This window comes from Phacochoerus africanus, chromosome 10 (assembly GCF_016906955.1).
Source record: "Phacochoerus africanus isolate WHEZ1 chromosome 10, ROS_Pafr_v1, whole genome shotgun sequence".
Lineage (NCBI taxonomy): Eukaryota > Metazoa > Chordata > Mammalia > Artiodactyla > Suidae > Phacochoerus > Phacochoerus africanus.
The window spans coordinates 18,499,234-18,522,556 of record NC_062553.1 but is presented as its reverse complement, the minus strand read 5'-3'; the positions used below and the strand labels follow the sequence as shown (position 1 = coordinate 18,522,556).

At 36.4% G+C, this 23,323-nt stretch overlaps 1 protein-coding gene across 1 annotated transcript in view; it reads left to right on the top strand.

Moving 5' to 3' along the window:
- Positions 1–23,323, top strand: part of DHX15 (DEAH-box helicase 15) — a 56,795-nt gene that overhangs the window by 22,745 nt on the left and 10,727 nt on the right. Inside the window, 8 exon segments of the mRNA XM_047798041.1 lie at positions 4,298–4,457; positions 6,182–6,400; positions 12,503–12,595; positions 12,597–12,671; positions 18,986–19,072; positions 19,834–19,983; positions 20,889–20,997; positions 21,399–21,590. Of these exon segments, the coding sequence (XP_047653997.1) occupies positions 4,298–4,457; positions 6,182–6,400; positions 12,503–12,595; positions 12,597–12,671; positions 18,986–19,072; positions 19,834–19,983; positions 20,889–20,997; positions 21,399–21,590 (1,085 nt within the window).

Below are 23,323 nucleotides of genomic sequence, written 5' to 3'. Positions count from 1 at the left end.
CAAGGGCAGGGATCAAACCCGCGACCTCATGGTTCCTAGTCGGATTCGTTAACCACTGCGCCACGACAGGAACTCCTGCTTCATTCTTTTTAATGGCTGTATAGTTTTAATTGTTTTGATGGGACACTCAGATGTACAGTTACTAAAATCAGTTGCTGCCCTTAGTACTCTCTTACAATCTTGTACACACATTTTCACACACGCACAGGTGTATGTATCTGTGAAATGAGTTTCCTGAAAATGAAACTGGTTGGGTCAAAGGGTGTGTTTGAATTTTATTAGCTGTTGCCAGATTGCTCTCCACAGAGATTTTATCTCCTCAGACCAGTAAGGAATGAGCAAATGAGTATCTGTTTCCATACCCTTGCCAGCACTTTGGTTTGGAACTTTTTTTATCTTTGTCAGTATTGTAAGTGAAATATGGAATCTCATTATGGTTTTAATTTGCATTTCTTTTGTATGAAGTTGAGTATTTTTACATGTGTTTATGAGCCATTTGTATGTCTTTGGAATCTGAGACTAGTGCTTTTTCGTCTTTCCAGAAGTATTACTGCCTAGTTGACAGTCATTTTAAAATTTTAAAATGCATGCCAATCACAGAGAAGGTAAATTTGAAAAATACGCAAAAAATAGAATGGATGAAATTTAATAACCTGTATTCGTTGGCCTTTTTCTTAGAGATTTGTGTGAGCTTTTAATAATTGGTGTTCTATTAGTTCCCATTGTGGTCCAGTGGAAATGAATCCCGTGAGGAAGTGGGTTTGATCCCTGTTCCTTGCTCAGTGGGTCAGGAATCTGGCATTGCCTTGAGCTGTGGTGTAGGTTGCAGGTGCGGCTTGGATGCTGCGATGCTGTGGCTGCGGTGTAGGCCAGCAGCTGTAGCTCTGATTCAACCCCTAGCCTGGGAACCTCCATATGCTGCGGGTGCCCTAATTTAAAAAATAATAATAATTGCCGTTCTGGATATGAGTTGCAATTTTTGCCTGGTTTTCCATTTGCTCTTCACCTTGTTTATGATACTTCATGCCACATAGAAACTTCAGTTTTATACAAGTATTTAATTAACCACTTTTAACGTTGGATTTTACATCCACCCCCGGGCCTAGATTGTTTTAAATAATCCATGTATTCTATATTTTAGTATTTTGGTTTCATTTTAAATTATTTGATCAATTTGGAATTTTTTTAAGGGAGGGTATAAGGTTTCAAGTAGAGGTTCTTACACCCCCCCCCCCCCCCCACTTGTGCCAGATAACACTGAGTTACTGAGGATTGCTTACCCACATGGACAAGTTTTTCGTTATCACTGATAATGAGCATCAGTTGTTGAAATTAAGTTACAAATAATATATAGTTAATTTCTTTTTTCTTTCTCTTTTTCTTTTTTTTTTTTTTTTTTTTTTGCTTTTAGGGCCACACCTGCCGCATGTGGAAGTTCCCAGCCTAGGTGTCAAATCTGAGCTACAGCTGCCAGCCACAGCCATAGCCACAGCAATGCCAGATCTGAGCCGAGTACAGGTCTACATACACCACACAGCTCACAGCAGTGCCAGATCTCCGACTCACTTAACGAGGCCAGGGATCGAACCTGGATCCGCAAGGATGCTAGTCAGATTCGTTTGCACTGCGCCATAACGGGAACTCCAGTGTGTAGATTTTTAGATTTCCAGTGTTCATTTTATAAAGCATTTGTTACTTTCCTGTAGGTCTTTTTCCCTTTTGTACATATTTCCTTTAAACCAGGCTACTTGAGATGCTTCAAAAATTATAAATATATGTAAACACAAAACTGTAGACAAATAATACATTTGGATTGCAAAGTGTTTTACCATGCTTTGTTTATATCAGAATTAGTGATATTGGCTGGGATCACGGTTGGTGGTTAGTTAGCTTGTAGTTGTACATCTATGTATACCCATTGCAAAAAATACTTAAGCTAAGTTGATAGCATGCTGAGTTTTTTTGGTTTGTTCTCTTTTGTTAAATAGTCCCGGTTGAAGATAGAAACTGTTTCCGACTTGTTTCAAGGATGTTTTTGCTGCTTTAGCGATCCACTTCATCTGCCTCTTGTTTAACTTGATTACTTTAGACTAGTGCTTTCCACAAGTTAGCAAAATCATATGAAAGCTTGTTGAAGCACAGATTGTTACGTCTCACCTTCAAAATTTTTGATCAAGTAGGTCTGGGAGTAAGACCCAAGTTCTGTATTTCTAACCAGTTCCCAGTTAATGTTAATGACTTTTTATGCGAGTCTGTCCCAGGACAGAAAAACATTGTGGGTAATAGGGTACCCAGTAAAATGTAGAGTTTAGCTGTCCTGTGCAATTTTTGTTTATTAGTCCGTTATTGAAACTTCAAAATTATGTAATTACTGTTTATTATTGTGATACCCTGTTTTTATGGCTCACCTCTTAATCTGGGTAAATATTTTATTGCTACTCAAAAAGATAGTAAAACTTAACATAGGTAAAAGAAAATGGCTGGAGTCTTTTACCAAAGGGTTTTATACATCTAGCAGTATAGAAAGTCATCAGGTAGCTTGTTTTTATTTATTTACCTGGGACTTGGAGGGGAGTATGTTAGTGTAGGAGGGGCCTGGGATTGGAATCAGTACACTGATACCTAGATTTGGTGAGCTATTTAACTGGTTTGAGACCCTGGAAAAGGTATTGAGTCAGAGTTTAATTGGCTCTTTTTTCTTTCATGGTCTTAATATAATCTTGTAGGTAATGCTCTGTTGATTCCATGAATGTGGTAGTTTTCTTTTTAAAATAGGACCAAAGAAGAAAGAAGCATAAAGTATATAAAGATGGATTTGTTTGCCAAAAGTCTTAATTTACAATTAATTTCAGGTGAAATAAAGAGATGGTTTCACTTGGGTTATACAGTGTCATTTTGCTGAACTTAGTGCTCTAACAGATGGCATTAGCTAAAAATACCAAGTTGGGGAGTTCCCGTCGTGGTGCAGTGGTTAACGAATCCAACTAGGAACTATGAGGTTGTGTGATCGATCCCTGGCCTTGCTCACTGGGTTAAGGATCTGGAGTTGCCATGAGCTGTGGTGTAGGTCACAGACGCGGCTCGGATCCCGAGTTGCTGTGGCTCTGGTGTAGGCCGGCAGCTACTGCTCCGATTTGGCCCCTAGCCTGGGAACCTCCATATGCCGCGGGAGTGGCCCAAGAAATGGCAAAAAGACCAAAAAAAAAAAAAAACCAAGTTGGTCCATGAAAGATTAAATTAGATTAATTTGTGAGAAATAGGGTCAAAACAGTGAAGTCATACATGATGGCTTAGATTTTTATATCACTTTTAATTTTGTGCATAAAACTACGGATTTTTATTTAACTGATCTGTGACTTTAGCATTTGCAAGCTGACTTTGTTTTGTCCAGGTGCCAAACATAGGATGATTGTTTCGTGTTAGTGACAGTAGCAGCCAGGGTGGAATGGACAGCAGAAAGCTGACCCATGGCAATTCTGGAAACCACCCTTCCTATGAGTGCCTAGATTCCATATTAGCTGTCTTTAACCATCCCTAAGTCTGATTTTCCTCTTTTTGGTTCATTGAGATAACTAATGCCATTTGTCTTTTCCATACGTATTTGTCAGCATTTCCATAGTGCTAATGCTGCTCCTCATTTCATGAATGTATCCCTTTTTATGATTCCTCCTTTGTCATTTTACTGAATTTGGTGGGGCTGAGGAAAGAGATGGTAAATTTGTGCTTTCTTAGCCCCCTCCCCCCTTTTGGTTCTACTTATTTGTAGGGTTTTTTTAAAATTATTAAAGTATATTTGATTTTCTAAGCCTTTTTGAACAGGAATCCGTTTTTAGCTTAAGTGGGGAGTGGGGAGTTCAGATTTTAAAAAAGTGTAACATTTCAGTGATACAGTGTGATAATAAAGCAACTTAAAATGGTTTCTTGGTTTTGTTTTACAGGTTGAATATTGGTTTTAAATTTTATTTGTTTTTTAAGAAATTTAAGTGACTAATTTGTTTTAGCATTTATACGAAATCATGTGTTCATTATATTCCATCATCATCAGGTTTACCTTTTCTCTGCATTTCAGTATTACAGCCTCACTTGACATGATTTAATAATGTACAGTGTGTTTGATATATTTACTAAAAATTTTTTGTAGAAGCTTATTTTGCAATTGGTTTGAAACAGTATCATGTTTGTTTTGGACAAGGATTTAATTTTGACTTACCTGATGCTTTTGCATTTATATTTGTGTCATATTTAGCTTTAAAATGCCTTAAATGAACCTTAACCAATATGTTCTTTGTCAACATAGGTATATGACTGATGGCATGTTACTTCGTGAAGCTATGAATGATCCTCTCTTGGAGCGTTACGGTGTAATCATTCTTGATGAGGCTCATGAAAGGACATTGGCTACAGATATTCTCATGGGTGTTCTGAAGGAAGTTGTTAGACAGAGATCAGATTTAAAGGTGAATTAATTTCTTTCATTCTTTCATAATAGCTATATATGCATGTATGTATAAAAAGCAGAGCACATGCTGATCACTCTAACCATATATTGAAAAAAAATCACTTGTAAGAGAAGCAACCAGTGAGAGTACTTGGCACTGGTTATTCTTTCTAATTTACTTTGCTGTGTCTTTGTTTTTAGACTTTAAGCATGTTTCCACTTTTAGTCAAATATTTTTAAGCCAAATCTTTTCAATTTATAACCCACCTAGTTTTTTGTTTTGTTTTAAACGATCTAATAGCCTGGTAGTTTTGTAAGCCTTCTGTTTACCGGGGCCTCTATTAAGGACAGAGGACTCCTTTGGGGATCAAATCTTTGTCCTTGTCCCAGCACAGACCCACTCATTATAACTTACAGTGCTGGAGAGTAGAATAGCTATATCCAGAACAAACTGCTTCTCAGAAATTCCTGTGCTTAACCTAGGGTCTTCGTTGTTTTTTCTCTTATATACCACTTGTACCCTGGCCAGGGTTACTATGTTGATACAGGCTTAAAACTGACTGAGTATGCTGACATTTTTGTCCCCCAAAGTTGATGTTCTTCTTTTACACTGTGTGTGTGTGTGTGTATGTACCATTCATTGAAACCTAGTATTCTGTGTTACCTGTATGTGTTATAAAGGGTTGGAACACCAGGCAGAAAGATTCTGGGTCTTTAAAAAAATCGATCTTTGAGTATGATTTTACTTATAAAAATTAAATTTATTCTTTTAAAGAATATACTTGAATAACTACATGAGTACTATCATTGATTAAACCTGAGTTATATTGAAATTTTTAGAGAAGAGCTCAATGTGGAAATTAAGAACACTAACAGAATGTTTAATGGGGGAACCTTCTTTTAAAGTTTATTTTTAATGGGTTATATAACTGTATAGTTTACATAAAGGGAGGGTGACTACACAGTCATGTAACCCTGCGACTTACAACAGTATAGAAAACCTGTTTTAGAAAATGTTCCGGAGAAGTTATGCTTTAATAAAGATGGTTTGGAAGAACAGAGATTTTTATCTGTGTCATTGATTTTTTTTTTTCCCACTTCCTGCTCTCTATATGCAAGGTTGTTATGTTCTATTTTAATAACATAACAGCAATCATGTTGTATATTAATGTTGTCTTTTACCAATCCCTTTTACATATTACATAATTTTTAAAACTTTAGTTTTTAAGGTGGTTGTAGTTTCATGAAGACACATTGTAATTATTTATTCACTGGATGTCAGGTTTATTTCTGCCTTTTTTTTTTTGTCTTTTTGCCATTTCTTGGGCCACTCCTGCGGCATATGGAGGTTCCCAGGCTAGGGGTCCAATCGGAGCCGCAGCCACTGGCCTGCGCCATAGCCACAGTAACTCGGGAATCCGAGCCACATCTGCAACCTACACCACAGCTCATGGCAACACCAGATCCCTAACCCAGTGAGCAAGGCCAGGGATTGAACCCACAACCTCACGGTTCCTAGTTGGATTCTTTAACCACTGAGCCACGACGGGAACTCCTATTCCTGCTTTTTAAAAATGTAAATAACTTCATGTAGCTCAGCCTTTCTGTATTTAATTTTTTATCACAGTTTAGGCACAACCACTCTCTATAGAGAGCAATAAACATTGCTCCTCTGATTTTTGCTTTAAAACCATGTAAGAGTCTTGGAAGACACCTTCAAATGATTTACTGTTTTCTTTTCAGGTTATAGTTATGAGTGCTACTCTAGATGCAGGAAAATTCCAGATTTACTTTGATAACTGTCCTCTCTTAACTATCCCTGGGCGTACACATCCTGTTGAGATCTTTTATACTCCGGAACCAGAGAGAGATTATCTCGAAGCAGCAATTCGGACAGTGATCCAAATTCATATGTGTGAAGAGGAGGAGGGAGATCTTCTACTTTTCTTAACTGGTCAAGAGGTATTGTGATTATTTGTTTCATTGTATTTCTTTTAGGCAACAAACTTAAAAACTTGGCCTGTATTAACCATACATTTCTTATCCCCAGTGTTCAAAAGTTTTTCAACTTGATTGTATATATGTATGAAATACAAAACTACAGTCAGTAATTTAGTTTGTAAGTGAATTCAGGTGCCCATCCACCATCAAAACAAATGTTTGCATTTTTTTGTTTGTTTGGTTTTGTGTTTATTTTAAACTTCTTGTATGTGCTCACTGAAGATTGGAAGGAATCACTGAAATTCTTTAGTTAGAATTTCCCTCATTTTAAGAAAGGGATTTTATTCTCAGGTGCGGCATTTTCTAAACTCGTTTCCAACAAGGTGTTAACAGGTATGCTATGGAATTCTTGATAGCTAAATAAGCATTAGTTTTAGAAGGCCTTTCTCTAGAGGTTTTCTTAAAGCTTGTCATTTGCTCTAATAGGATTTGTGAATTTTCTAGAATGTTCTTCTTAAACTAGTGTACAAGCTGCTTACTAAGAAAACATATAGATTCCAATTCAGTAGGGCAGGTAAGACCTCATATTCTATTCCTGGCAAAGTTCTAGAGCAGTGCTGTTTCATTAGAACTTTCTTCAAAGATGCTAATGTTCTGTATCTGTGTTGTTCAATATAGTAGCCACAACAACTTAAGGGCTTTTGAGTTTTTGAAATGTGGCTTCTGAGAGAGAGGACTAAATTTCAATTTTATGGAATTTTAATTAATTTAAAATAGATAACATTTGCTTAACCCTGTTCCTACTTTAGTTTTTTGTGTGGTCTACTAGCTAAGAATTGTTTTTACATTTTTAAAGGGTTGTACATGAAACAAAGAATATGCAACAGAGTTGATACATGGATTCAGAGATCTTAAAAATTTGGCCCTTTACACTAAGAGTTCTGATCCTTGCTCTAGAACATGTTTTTCTCAAGTGTGGTCAGTGGTTTACCAATGTTGAGGGGAGTTTGTTAAAGCAAGTTCTTGGCCCTGTTCCAGACATGCTGAAACAGGTGAAATTTTAGGACAACATATAGGAATCTGCATTTTAAGCAAGTGCTTCAGGCCTTTTTTATGTTCCCTTAGGTTAAAGGTCACTGTTCCAGGTGAATGTTTTAGCCAGTGTGGTACCTGTGGCACATTAATGATACCACCTTAAACTTGAGTGGAGTTGGCCCTTATCTCCTCACAAATCAAAATCAGTCTGCTGTGTGACAGTCTGCCTCCACTAGAATATGAACTTAGTTGTGTTCAGTTTCTACAGGGATGCTTGATACATGGTATTTGATCAATACTGTTGCATCAAGTGTCATAAATATAAATGTTGGGTAATTTTTTTTTATCCTCACATTTTTTTCAGTATTGTCCCTGTGATTTATAATTTGTGCCCCATTGGCCACTGTTTTTCTGTAAAGTTTTTCAACTATAGCACTATTTATGTTGTAGGCCGATTAATTCTTTGCTCTGGGTACCCTGTGCATTAGGATATTTGTTAGTGTCTCTGGCCTTTACCCATTAGATACAGTTGCAGTCCCCCAGTTGGGACAACCAGAAATATCAGATTTTGCCAAATATCATTTGCAGTAGAGTTATTCTTTTGGGAAATAAAATGTGTTGCAAACTCATTTTTGCACATAACCCCCTGTTGGTAACTAGTCTTTCTTTTGTATGCATTTTGAATAGGGGAACTTTTATATATTTTATAAGCAAGAGTAGCAAATGCTGTTTAGATAGCATATAAGCAGTGCTTATCCTATAATGGGGTGATGAGGCTGTTGAGGTATTCGTTTTCTTCTTTTGTTTCTGGTCTCTATAGTTTTTCACTTCTGAAGTGTTTTTTTAAACAGCTGTTCAAAATAGTCATTATGTTCAGATAACTAAGCACATTAGAGTTGTATCAGAAATATCAGATGCCCTTATGATGAGGACCTGAAGTGCTTTTCTGTAAATTAAATTCCTATGATTGATATTTTGGCTAGATCTACCCTGCAGCTGGGGAGAGGAAGAAATAAGCCTCAAGGATTTCGAATGTGTATATATCTTTCAATAAAGTGTTACTGTAATTGTGAACTAGGTTTACATGTGTCCTGTTACATTTTTAAGTATCCTTTATAAGACTAGTCTTGATGAATTTGAAGACCTTTATGGAGAAGGTAGCAAAGCGCCCAGTGTAGTTCATTTCATTGATTGTGTTTAATAAAGCTGTTAAAGATACATAAAATACAAGTGCTTCTCATATCTGTGAACCTCTTTATTCTCACTTGGTCAGTTAAATGGTAGACTCTGGGAATTCAGTATTCCTATCTTCATAAATTTGAATAGCATCCATAAAATTTAGCTAGCTTGAAATTTTATTATTTATTTATTTATTTATTTGCTTTTTAGGGCCGCACTCTTGGCATATGGAGGTTCCCAGGCTAGGGGTCTAATTGGAGCTATAGCAGCCGGCCTATGCCACAACCATGGCAACATCAGATCCGGGTGCATCTGTGACCTACACCACAGCTCACAGCAACTCCAGATCCTCAGCCCACTGAATAAGGCCAGGGATCGAACCTGCAGCCTCATGATTCCTAGTCAGATTCATTAACCACTCACTGAGCCATGATGGGAAACAATCCCCCCCCCCCTTTTTTTTTGCTTTTTAGGGCCGCACTTGTGGCGTAAGCTTGAAATTTTAGAATGATGATTAAGATCATGTTACCATTTTGACCACTTAAACAGTAGTGCTTCTATAGTCTCCTGGGTTAATTAGGGAAGGGAGAGACTGGTTTTAATTGGTGAAAGGTTGGGAAAGATTTGAATTCTAGAATGTTTATTATGTTTTGTTAATCCATAAAATCTGGGTCTGTAATTAAAATTAAGTACTGCTTAGTAGAGCTCCTTAGAGGAGCTAGGCTACTGAGTTAGCTAAGAATGACTATAATTGAAATATCAGTTGTTTGCAAGCTGGTACTTGAAGATGTTGGTACTTTTCATTCTTTAAGCAGTACATTTCTTTCTTTTCTTTTTTCCTTTTTTTTTTTTAATGGCTGTACCTGAGGCATATGGAAGTTCCCAGGTTCTACAGGTGGAAGCTGAGCTGCAGCTGCTGGCCCACACCACAGCCATAGCAAAACCAGATCCGAGCCATGTCTCAGCCAACACCACAGTTCACAGCAAGGCCAGGGATCGAGCCCACATCCTCATGGCTACTAGTTAGATTCTTAATGCACTGAGCCACAATGGGAACTGCAAGTGGTGCATTCTTTAATTTCACTGAGTCCTTTCCACATGTAGGTTTAGACTCTTTAAGTTGGTAGGGTCTGAATTAATTTTACTAACTTAGGAGTTCCCGTCATGGCGCAGTGGTTAACGAATCCGACTAGGAACCATGAGGTTGTGGGTTCCGTCCCTGCCCTTGCTCGGTGGGTTAACGAACCAGCGTTGCCGTGAGCTGTGGTGTAGGTTGCAGACTCGGCTCGGATCCCGAGTTGCTGTGGCTCTGGCGCAGGCCGGTGGCTACAGCTCCGATTCGACCCCTAGCCTGGGAACCTCCATATGCCGCGGGATCGGCCCAAGAAATAGCAACAACAACAACAAAAAAGACAAAAAAGACAAAAAAAAAAGAATAGATTTACAAGGAGATCCTGCTGAATAGCATTGAGAACTTTGTCTAGATACTCATGTTGCAACAGAAGAAAGGCTGGGGGAAAAATGTAATTGTAATATATACATGTAAGGATAACCTGACCCCCTTGCTGTACAGTGGGAAAATAAAAAAAAAATTTTTTTTACTAACTTAAATATTGATGCTTTTGGTGCTGAAAGTCTTTCTTATATTCACAGACTTTTTTGTTTCAATTCTCAGAAGGTTGCATTGTGCTGTGAATGTCAGTGAGCTTTGTGGTCTTCTGACTTGCAGTGTTGACTCTGGAGTATGGTTAAATTTAGTGAAAATTTTGTTGCACAGGTTAGAAACTTAGTGTTTAGAACTTTGCATAAAACCATAAGTGGTATGTGAGGTTTTTTCCCTCCCCTTTTTAGTTGCTTTTATATCCCATGCAGTAATGATGTTGTTTTGGCTCCATCCATGCTTAGCAGAGTGGATAGTTAATTCCAAGTATAGTTGGAATTAACGTCTTAAAATTCTGGAATCTGCACATTAATGATTTGGGGCATTTAATTTTCCAATATATAAAATTTGGGATTCAGTGACTTCTGATCATTTATTTTCCAGATTGAATTAACAAAATTGAAAATACTCTGAATTTTTTATCTGTTCTTTTTTTTTTTTTTCTTTTTAGGGCTGTACCCATGGCATGTGGAGGGTCCCAGGCCAGGGGTTGAATCTGGAGCTGTAGCCACTGGCCTGCGCCACAGCAGTGCCAGATCTGAACCACGTCTGCAACCTATACTACAGCTCATGGCAACGCCAGATCCTTAACCCACTGAGGAAGGCCAGGGATCGAACCCGCAACCTCATGGTTCCTAATCAGATTCGTTTCCACTGCACTATGACAGGAACTCTGAAAATATTCTGAATATTGGTGTCAATTTTCCTGTGTGTGTGTACACACGTACACAATACAGTGTAGTTATGGTATGAGCCATAGGGGAAGTCCATGTATAAAAAGAAATCTAGTTTTGGATATATATTCAATTTTTTTTTTTTTTAATTTGGAGGAGATCTAATTTTGTATTTGTATACCAGCAGGGGGCATTCTAATCTAGATACAGCATTTGAAGGTGATTTTTTTGTTAAAAAAATATTTGTTGTATTTATTATATGTTTTTCAGTGAATACCAGAACTTGCATTTTCTTTTGGAAACATTAGATCTCAGTGGAAACTATTATATCGAATCCTAAGTAGTAATTTTTCATATCAGTTTTCAAGACCTTATCTGTTACTCAGGAAAAACAACACGTTTGAAATAGATGGAAAAAAACTCTTTTAAGTATACAAAATTTTTGTTTTCTTTAACGTGGAAACAGTTGCACATTGATTTAAAATCATTTCAAGGGAAATTACTCTAGCTTGATACAATAAACAATACACTTACCAGATAGTTTTTTTTATCAGTCTGTCTTTTGAATAAAAGGTAGTTCGTTGGTAAGGGTAACTTTTGATTGGTTATTCATTGGACAAACTGCCAAATCATAAACTGAATTTAACTGAATTAAAACCTCTAAAATTTAAAAAACGCTCTCTTTCAATTTCTAAGTCCCTTTGCCACTCCATGGAGCTTCTACTTACTTCCCTGTCTTCTGTTTCCTCTCTTAAACCTGGATTTGAATGCAAATCCATTGGAATGGTTTTTTGTAGTAGGGAAATTTTTGAAGACGCTCTAAGATAGTTGGTTAACCTAGTTCTTAAATATCTATGTTGATACTGTAGAAGTGTGTGTTTTTATTAGGCACAATGAAGCAAATTTTCATATAATATGTGACGTTAAAACCTAATTGGCTTATTTGAAATATCTTGCACATCAATTTCTTTTAGATTGTGAAAACTGAGAAGGTTATGCATTTAGTTAAATATTCCTGGGTGAGAAATTTCAATTCTAATAGTTTGTTGAAAATTAATTAGAACATCCAACTCTTTTTTTTTTTCTTTTTGCTATTTTTTGGGCCTCTCCCGCGGCACATGGAGGTTCCCAGGCTAGGGGTCGAATGGGAGCTGTAGCCACCGGCCTACGCCAGAGCCACAGCAACTCGCCAGAGCCACAGCAACTCGGGATCCGAGCCGTGTCTGCAACCTACACCACAGCTCACGGCAACGCCGGATTGTTAACCCACTGAGCAAGGGCAGGGATCGAACCCGCAACCTCATGGTTCCTAGTCTGATTCGTTAACCACTGCGCCACGACGGGAACTCCAGAACATCCAACTCTTAAGAAAACGGGTATGGAATGGAAATAAGGCAATTATATATTTATTTGACTCTGGAAATCAAAGTTTCTTGCATTATTTTGGAAATCCCACTGAAATTTGCTAAATTGATTTTGATTTCTAAAATGAAAATAAGATGCATAGAACTAAGATGATAAATACTTAAAATGTTTCAGTGAGTTCATTTTCAGACTTAAACTTTTATTTTGTAGGAAATTGATGAAGCCTGTAAGAGAATAAAGCGTGAGGTTGATGACTTAGGTCCTGAAGTTGGCGACATTAAAATCATTCCATTGTACTCTACCACTCCCACCTCAGCAGCAGCAACGCATTTTTGAGCCTCCACCTCCAAAAAAACAGAATGGAGCAATTGGAAGAAAGGTAGATAGCATTGAAATATTCTCTGTATACATTGTATTAACACTAAAAGATTTGTCTCTGAAGTATCACTATATTGAATTATAAAGGAATAAGTTATGGGTGATTGTGATCTGAATTGTATGCTATAGAGTTACCTCCATTTACAAAGTAAATAGGAAGAAACAAATTTAGGTAGAGTGTTGCATTTCTTTTGATCTTGGAGTAAGTGCAGCTTCCTTTCCCCATAGTAAGTTCCCCTTAGCAAATGGAAGATTGTTTAGTGTGGGGAAGATGGCCAAATGTTTTTTTTCCCCATTAAATCACTTGGCAAAGACTAAAGCACTTTTTTTTCCAGTGCCTTGGCTTCTGCCTAGAATTTCTTTGTCAAGATCTAACCTAGTGTCATGTCTGTAGGTATGAAGTGTTGACAACCTGGATCTCTAATAACAGCAGCACTAATCACACTGTATAAATATGTGGATTTCTTGAGGGCAATGGACTGTGAAATATCCTTTTGGTTTGGATATCTGCCTGGCACAGGAAGGGAGCAGCGGTGTTCCACCCTTCTTTCTGGGTGCTTTGTTGGGAGGGAGGGTAAGAAGGAAATCTGAGTTCTAGTTCAGTATAGGCAGCTATGCTTTTACCTTTTAAGAGATGGGGATTCCGATAAATTTCTTTGAAAGAAGATCGAAAGCCACTAGAACAGTAGAGTCAACTTGGCTTCCCAAAAGCCCGGCTGTTTATTAGAGTAAATAATAGCCGCATGTCAATTTTGGTAAGATTCTTAATCTAGTTTTAAAGTTTGCAAGTTTTATAAGATTCTTAATCTAGTTTTAAAGTTTGCAAGTTTTAAAGTGGGTAAAACTTATTACCCTCATCACCTTGGGAGATGATTGTCAAGGATCAGGCTTGGTGTATGTAGGGTACTAACATATCCAGAACAGACTCACAGTCCCTCACGGGAGCCAGTGTAAAAGCCTTAGGAAATAGTACTCACTTAGGGTTTACTGGTCAGTTACATTTGGAGTTCGGTGCTTTCTTTTTTCTGTATTCGGGGCCTAACAGATTCACAGCTTTTTTGGTTGTATTCTTTAAATCTTTTTTTCCTCGTATTTTTGATTATTGGAAAATTACAAATTATAAAGATATTTAAATATATCATGGCTAATTACCTCTTTAAATGACTGTGTAAAAAGTTAAATGAACCAGATACATTTTTCAAATTGAAAGAACTTACTGAAAAGATAAGCAGTACAAGCCTAGTGGAATATAAATTAACAAGAGATTGATAGGAAAAAAATCAGGTTTTGAGTTTTTCATAGATCAGTAAGAGTAGTAAACATGACTTTTTAAAAGTCTGGTCATAGCTTCATTATGTTGAACTTGGCAATTGTTTTTATAATGCTGTCTCTAGAACATGTTAAAATATTTTGTTACTTTACATACATTCAGAACCTTGGGGAGAACTTGAAGTTTTAAGTGATAACTTTCAGTATATAATTTTGAAATTGATTTGTTGACTAAAAAGTACTCATTTTTCTTGCAATCATGAGCACTTTGTAGATCTGCATTTCTTTTAATTTTAAATGATGTTTTTATTTATCATTGAGTAAAATTGTCACATAGGAATATTTACCATGTTTTCGTGTAGTTCTCTTCATTCTGAGTTCCTTTGAGAATTACAGGGCCCATACTTAGTAAAACTTATTTCATATCTGAGCTCTTCTTTGCTCTGTTAATGCTAGTGTATTGGAAATGTAGGTTCTGTCTGGTGCAGTACATGGTACATTTTGTAGACTCTACGGTTTAAGTCCATGGAATAGAATTAGTTTTTTTAATTAGTGCTTAAAAGTTCTTGTAAATCTTAAGGATGTTGAGAATTTTTTCTTTCTGCAGTGCGATTCAGCAGTAGTTGAATGTATGTGTGATGGCCACAGATGTTAAAGGGAGGTCCATTAGAGATCCTGTGGCTTGGGCTCACCTTGGGATCCTCTCTCAGATTTTTAATTCAGAATCAGAATGAAGGGCCACAGTGCTACTTCATCATCCACCAAGATGTTTCTTTCAAGCAAAGCTCTAGGCGCTCTTGGTGGGAAGTCGCGTTAATCTCCTGGCAGGAGTCAGCTTCATCTTAAAGCTTGAGAAGAGCACTGTCATGGCCTTCCTGAGTGATCCCGGGGGAGTAGGGACTTCTTGACATTTGGTGCATCCTTCTTTATGAGAAAAAAACACTTGGAAGCCTAGCATGCCTAAGGGAAAATGAACGATTACTATAGAAGGCTAGTTTACAGAGGAGGATTCACTTATCCAGTCATATATTTTGAAGCTGGGCAAGAAAGGTAGGAGTGCCAGCTGAAAACCTGAGATTGCTGAAGTGCACTCTGGCTAAGCACTGACTGACAGGCAAGGTGAGCCGGTGGCAGCAAGACCCAAGGCCTGACAGGTCCAGTCAGATAAAGTAGGAGAAAGGATGGTGGGGTTGTAGGGAAGGGTAGGAATTAAGATGCACACAGGTTATATGAGGGAATGTATACTAGAACAGGGAGACCTGGTGTTAAGTTACCATTTTCTTATTCTCTTTTTTAAAAATGCTACAACTTTGATAATAGCCTGTTTTTATTATGAAATAAAGGACTAGAGGCCAAGGCTTGATTCTTCTGTCATATGAGTTCATTAATTAAACATTATTGTGCTAGTTACTAGAATGGGACCTTCATTGAAGAGTGCTGTCACTGATTGATACTCACAATTACTTTAAAATTACATAGGAATATTTAGTGATTTACGGTCTGCTTCCAATTGTGTAAAACAAAATACCATTTGATTCTTTTTTTTGTTAAATTGCTTTGTTCTAATAGAGGCGTAATAGCTAGCAGAGTGGAATGTAATAAGGATTAAAAGTTTTGGAACAAAGAGAGTAATACACTTAAAAATTACACCAAAATAAACTGTAATTCTGTATTACTTTATACTTGGGCATCTTTTATAAGGTAGTACCATATTATCTTACTTGCATTGTATTAATTTATGCAAAAATAATAGAATTCATAATACAATTGGTAAAACTAACAAAGCAGCTTTTTGTATTAAAGTTTTAAAGTGTAGGCCATATTAAAGTAAACTTATGGGCATTGGGGACTTAACTCGTATTCCTTTTACAAATAATTACTGAGTTCTTTTTATATGGATTTCTAACATAGCACTAATAGTAAACTTTCAAGCTATTAATGTTCAAGAAAGGTTGAGAATGCAATACATAAATTTATGTGAGGGTGGACACTTTGACCTGTTTTGATCATGCTTGACTTTTGTTCAAATATTTAACTTTAAAGCCACAGTAGTTTTGTACGTGCCTTTAAGTTTATTCATCAGTAAATCACTTGTATGCATTTTTTTTTTTTTGACTAAGACTTATAGTTGCTGTTTTATAGATTGGGGGTTATTAAAATCTAGCAGCTATTGTATTTATTTAGTTTTCATTAATTTTGCCCATATAAATAGCTGATTTTCTGTTGCTTATCTTAGAGTTTACTAATTAACATGGCTCAGAGCATACATTGCTCAATAAAAAAGAGAAATGGCTCTTGTGGAGATGGTTCTGTAGTTTTAAAGAGAGGCTTAATGATCCACTATCTGAAGATAACTTGGTGTGGTGTACTGCTGGGACATTTTCAAACAAACAAGCTAATGTCCTCACTGAATTGGAGACCCCACAGAGTTCCCTAGGGACTAAAAACCCAAACTTATTTAACCTAAGTGTGTTATTGTGTCCAAATAGAATTCAAGTAGAGCAACTCAAGTACTTTGAAATGGAATTATTGAAATAAATCAATGTGGATTCCATTAGAAGACAGATTATTGAGAAGGGAAGGGGATAAATCTAGATGAGAGTTTATTCTTAACCCATTTAACATAAAAGGATTAGAACTGGCAGTGTAAAACTTCTTATCATGGGGTTTATTCTATAGGGTTATTCTTTACCTGAAATAATTATTTGGTCAGTGAGATTTGAACACTTTTTAAGCCTCTTTGAACACACTGCCAAGCTACAGTCTAGAACGCTTGTAACATATGTGTTCCTGTTGGTAGTATGTGAGTCCCTGACCAATTCAGGATCACTTTGTGTTGTGACCTGTTCCATTAGAGCATACTTTGGGCTTGCCTCACCCGCCTGCTAAGGTTCCAAGGGAGCTAGATTTAACTTTTGTCATCTATTTATTTGTCTCTTCTTTTGTGTTGTGTATGTGTGAATGTTTTATTTAGCCTTAGTTAGTGGTTATTGCCTTAGAGCTTTTTAGCCAGTTTAGTTTTAGTCTTTGGGAAGAGTCTAAAAACCATGCTTCTGTAGGTCTTTTTTCACACATTTTAGAGTTTAACTTTAGGATGGCACTAGACTCTATCATCAGTAGTGAAGGGGGCTTACCAGGTTCATGTAATCACCTGATTCTTAAACACCTGTGTAATCAAACCTCCTTATAGGCATTGCACAGTTTTTCACACACACACCCAAAGAAAACATGTGCACACCAAGTGAAATTAATTTTATGGACAAAAATTGTTCTTAAATAACTCTATGAAAAGTTGATCACATCAGTACAGTTTTATGACATTGACTATTCTCTTCTAGAAGAAATATGTGCAATATACTTTTTCCCAAAAAAAAGATATTTTAAACATCTATCCAGAACTACACTTTTCACACTAGAATATCAGAAAGCCTCAGGACCTTTTATATAATCACAAGCATGTAGTTTGTGATTCTGTATAGTTTATAAGGGCTTTCCACATTCATTATCTAATTTTATTTCTTAAAACTCAGCAAGACTAGCAATATGCAAGAGTTATGAAAGGAAACTGAAGTTCAGAGGTATTAAAACCTCTCCACTCTTAGCTACATAGGTTTGATTCCTAGCTTTGCCATCTACCCCTAAGTTCATTGTTCCTTCTGCAACTCATTGACTTTATTCTAGAAGAATATTAAACTCAGGTTATATTTATTCAGGTTCACCTATTAACCTAGTATACACTGTGCTTACTTTGGATCTAATTATATGAATGCGTGTGCCATCTAAATGTTCTGGAAAATATATTTCAGTAACATCAAACCATTTGCAGTTTATTGGCCATTGGCTAGTTTAGTAGTCTTTTCAATTGATCAGTGCAAAAAGGAAGGATTTTTGGTCTTAGACATGTAAATGATTCTAAAATATTATCCTGTTAATGAAGCTCTTAGTAATCTTCTAAACGTCCAAGATGTCCTCCTGTCGGTGTGAGTCTTTTCTTACACATGCCTATGGGCATTCTTGTTCTCATGCTCTTGTTTTAAGCTGAACCTTCTATTGCTAATGCTCTTCCATTCTCTCTTATGGGTAGATCCCACCTTACATTCAATAACTCTTGTAAATGACATTTTCTCAGTAAGCTTTCCTTCTCTTTGCTTTGGAAAATAAACCCCTTTAAAGTCTTAACAGTGTATTTTGTTGTCATTACACTTCATACCACCTCTGATGTTTATTTACAAACTGTAAAAGCCCTAAACACAGAGTCTGATTCATCTTCTCTGTCAGCTGCTTACATATGCAGGCATCTACTACTTAATGGCAGTAATCTGTTCCAAAAATCAGATGTTCTGGGGAAAATGTAATGAGGATCCTATTTTTCTGTTGTTTAAAAAGAAGAGTTACATAACATACTCTCAAGCCCCTAATTTCCTACAACATATTTAAAATGCAGTAAGAGACCTACATAAAAAAGCTATCATGGCTTTAAACATTATTCCCTGTCAATAAAATTTATTAAGACGATTCCTAACAGTGTCTGTAGGCAGTGACATACTTTCTAAAACAAATACTTTGAATTCTGATGATCTGCCAGTTCTTGGATTCTAACTTGAGATTTTCATTCCTGTGTGCCATTTTGTTTGCAATACTGAGTTTTGGTGATTAAAAAAAAGGTTTGTAAATGAAAGATGTAATGTGCTGTGTGAAGTTGGGTGTTCTCTCAAGGAGACCTTCTGTGAGGTAAGGGTTACATCACCTTTATCGATGTTTTTCTTTTGATTCTGTTCTATTTGAAAAATCAAAACATAACGTGATTGGGTAATAACATGAAGATTTTTATTGTCGAAAAAGGAAGGTACAATGATGACTAAATGAAATTTTGAATTCTTAAGTATTTATCTTTATGTAGCATTGGTCATGAAAGGTCAAATCTTATTTCTGGTTTATTTACTGCATTGCATTTGATTGTTTAGTGAAAGTTCCTAGCTAATCTTATTATCATTTGCATTGTACTTGACTTGTAATATAAGTTAAATACTGTTTATTTCTTAACAGGTAGTTGTGTCAACTAACATTGCAGAGACATCTTTGACAATAGATGGTGTGGTATTTGTGATTGATCCTGGATTTGCAAAACAAAAGGTACATATTTTAGTACTTTATAAATCAGTATTAGCTTAATAATAATTTTTGCTTACTCATTTAATGGCTAAAATTTACTTTTTAGAATTATTTTCCAGTTTGTGCCTCATTTTCAGACTTCTGTGACATGAGCCCTTTGTGTTCTAGCTAGCTCTCACTAATGAGGCTGTTTTTAATGTTTAATTCTAGGCTTATTTTCTTTTAAGATTGCATTGGTTTCTTTGTTTCTATGTAGTGATGGTGAGTGTTTTGGTTTGTGTGTGCATTTAAGGAGTGTGATGATAGTAATAAGTATAGGATTATCATCCCTGCAGATCAGTCACTTCACCCAGCTGAATTAAAGTTTCTATTATGTGCCAGGCACAGTACTTGAAAATAATGATTGATCTTCACACTAAACATTAGGTCTTCAAATTGACAGGTTCTTTTCAGGCAAAGGCCTTTAGCCCTGTCCACTATGTAAAAGTGAGGTAAAACTGAAGCTGTTTTAATTAAGAAAGAGTAAAGATGATGTAAGCTCTCTGTGTCAGATGACTTTTCATGTTAGCTTGAATCTCTCAGAATGCTGGAGTCAGAATGCCTGAAAGAAAGTTAAAGAATAAGGATGATGAATTCTCTGTTTCTGTCCTAACATGATTTATGGTGGTCATCAGTACTACTTTATTTATTTAATTAGCCTTTGGCTTTGAGTACTTCTTTTAGATCACAGTTTTGTGTTTAATTGAAGAATCTCGTTCTTAATGTTACTTCCATTTTAATAGGTGTACAATCCTCGAATCAGAGTCGAGTCCCTTTTAGTGACAGCCATTAGTAAAGCTTCTGCTCAACAAAGGGCTGGTCGAGCTGGACGTACCAGACCTGGGAAATGCTTCAGACTCTATACGGAGAAAGCTTACAAAACAGAAATGCAGGTATGGGTTTTACTGTATCCTTCCCGTGTGTTTATTTTTTGTCTTTTTGCCTTTTCTAGGGCCATTCCCACGGCATATGGAGATTCCCAGGCTAGGGGTCTAATCAGAGCTGCAGCTGCCAGCCTATACCACAGCTCACGGCAACACTGGATCCTTAACCTACTGAGCAAGGCCTGGGATTGAACCTGCAACCTCATGGTTTTCAGTCGGATTCGTTAACCACTGAGCCACGATGGGAACTCCCTTCCCGAGTGTTTAGAAGGTTAAGTTATATGTCTTCCAGCAATATAAGCCCTTTATTTGGAGGGAGGTGTGTTTTGTTTTTTGTGGTGTTTTTTTGTTGTTGTTATTTTTTGTGTTTTGGGTTTTTTTGTTTGTTCGTTTTTTTAGGGTCACACCTGTAGCATATGGAGGTTCCCAGGCTAGGGGTCAAATTGTCGCTGTAGCTGCTGGCCTACACCACAGCCACAGTAGCATAGGATCTGAGCTGTGTCTGCAGCCAATACCACAGTCCATAGCAATGCTGGATCTTTGACTCACTGAGCGAGGCCAGGGATCGAACCCACATCCTCATTGATACTAGTTGGATTTGTTAACCACTGAGCCACAACAGGAACTCCAGCTCTTTAGTTTTTTCCTGAGATTGATGTTGCAGTCTACCAATGCACAACTCTTTGTTGCAGTACTTGTGAAGGTGGGAGCAGCAGTAACACTTGGAGCTTCTCTAAAGATAGTTCACAGAAAGTGATTCCCTTTTAGTCCACAAGTATGTTTCTCCTCTTTGAGTCAGTGGTTTAGAAGAAATGCCAAATAGTTAAGGGGGCAGAGAACAGATACGTATTGTTTTCTGGCTCAAGAAGATTAAGGAATGTTTAACAGAACAAATGGTTTTTGTATTTTTCTAGGATAATACCTATCCTGAGATTTTGCGTTCTAATTTAGGATCAGTTGTGCTACAGTTGAAGAAACTTGGTATTGATGATTTGGTACATTTTGATTTTATGGACCCACCAGGTATGAATTCTCAAAACATAATTTATCAAACCTTTTAACCAAAATTGACACTTTTTCTTTGTATCCTGTTCAGTACATATATTAAATATATCTTACCTTTTTGTGAAAGTGAAGCAAGATGAATTTTGTGTGTTAACATTAAATTTTTTTAAGGAGAAACAGCTTGATAAACACTTTGTTAACAGTGATTTTAATGTACTTAGGAAAACGACAATTTTAACTTAGAAAAGTAGCAGTTTTCTATGATTCATAGTTTGCTAGATCTCTGTAATTGAATTTGATGACAGTTTGAGTTTTCAAGTTTGGTCCACCGTAGAATGAAAAATGAGATTGCTTATAGTGGTTTGTCACATTTTTGCATATTAAGGCAGCTTGTCTAATGGATTGCCTTTTCCCCTTAGCTCCTGAAACTCTGATGAGAGCCCTAGAACTCTTGAATTATCTGGCTGCTTTAAATGATGATGGAGATCTGACTGAATTGGGATCCATGATGGCTGAGTTTCCTCTAGATCCACAGCTCGCTAAAATGGTTATTGCAAGTTGTGACTACAACTGTTCTAATGAGGTCCTATCTATTACTGCTATGTTGTCAGGTAATAGAGGGAAAAGAACTAAAAAAACCCCAGCTCTTCAAAGTTTGGGTGGACTTCGCTTTTGGTTTTGTTTTTTAATATTTAGTATGATAGTGGATTTATAGATGGTTTTAAGGGACTCATTTTGTTTCCCAAAGATAACTTGTAGCTTCATAATGACATAGTATTTACAGAATTAAAGTAAGTCATTGTGCACAAGATAGTATAAAAACTTTGGCTCTCTTGAGTGCAAATAAAAATTTCACTAAGAAAAGAGTAAGTCTGAAGACAGTATAACCGAGTTCTTTGGTAGGTCTCTCAGTTTTGTAGTTTATTGGCTAAAGTACAAGAAGAACTTTGTTCTAGTACCTGCCCTGGCACTATTAAGTGAGCCCGAGATAAATCAGCCTATCATCAAAGAGTGAGATTTATCTACATGTATATATGTACCCCAGTGGCAATCAAACATGAATTTCAAACTTAGTATCAAATAAATAGACATAGAATGTACAATTTTAGTTTTAAATCTAATCTGATGGTAATTCTTTTAAAATGGCAGGAAAATACTTGATAAGAGAATTAGGCCTAATAGATAAAATAGCTTATTTTGAAAATTGGAACATTAAGCTGAATAAATAGTACTGGTTTTAGTAGCAGTAAAACTTAATTCACAAATGAATAGTAACTTGGAAATAAGATTTTCCAAAAAAGGGAAATACTGTTAACATAAAAATGTACACTGATTCTTAGAGCTAAAAATAGAAGGCATGTTGAGTTTTTACTGACCATGAAAGTACTCTATAATACTAGTTTTGGTACTGGGGAGAATGGACTTCCAGTTGTAGAGTGGTTTATTGGTCTTATTTATAATTAACTGCCTCAAATAATTCAAAATCTTACATGGAATTAAGGGAAGACATTTTTAAAATTTCTAAGTATAAAGATTTTGGATTAGTTTAGATGTGTGTATATTTTAATGGTGTGAATTTTTAATTTAAGAACTAGCTAAAATGTTTTTTGCAGAGTTATGATTGATCAGACTCAGAGCAGATGGGCAGGGCAGTATCGAATCATTTTAATGAAATTGTAGTCTCTTGCGGAGGTGGTGGTAGGTTGTTGTCTGCCTTTTCTTACATGTTTTTTTAGATTCTCCCAGTTGTAGTTAACCCAACATTTTAGTTTTTAGAGAAAGTGTGGGGCAGGAGTTAACAGATTGTATGTTTGTTATCTGCCCAGTTTTAATTTTTCTAGGTACTCTTATTAGTTATTCTGTATGATTACCATTGTTCGAGTTTAGAAAATTAGTCACTTAAAAAATTGGTCATTATGATGCAGTTGAGATCTTTCAACTACATCTTTTGTCATAGTTCTGCAAAACAGGGTTTGCTGGTCGTCGTCTTTATTAGCACACAAAAAATTGAACATTAGGTGCGGCAGTTAGTAAGAATAACATTGGTAGGAGGCATGTTCGAGGGTGAGGAAGAAGTCAGGGAACTAAAAAAGTTTGCTGAGCTTATAATGCTTTGTTTTCCATTGAAAGAGTTTCTGAAGTTTTCAGGTCCTGATATAAATAGTACAAATCAGGGACCTTATGGAGTGCTGCTTAAACCCAGTATTTAACTCCGATAGCTAGTTCACATAAAACTTCCATGGCTGTGAGAGGTTTCTGTACTTTTAAAAATTACCTTGCTTCAGTTACATTAAGCAAGACTTAATATTTACTGTGATCATGTGTCATTGTTTCTATTTGGCTT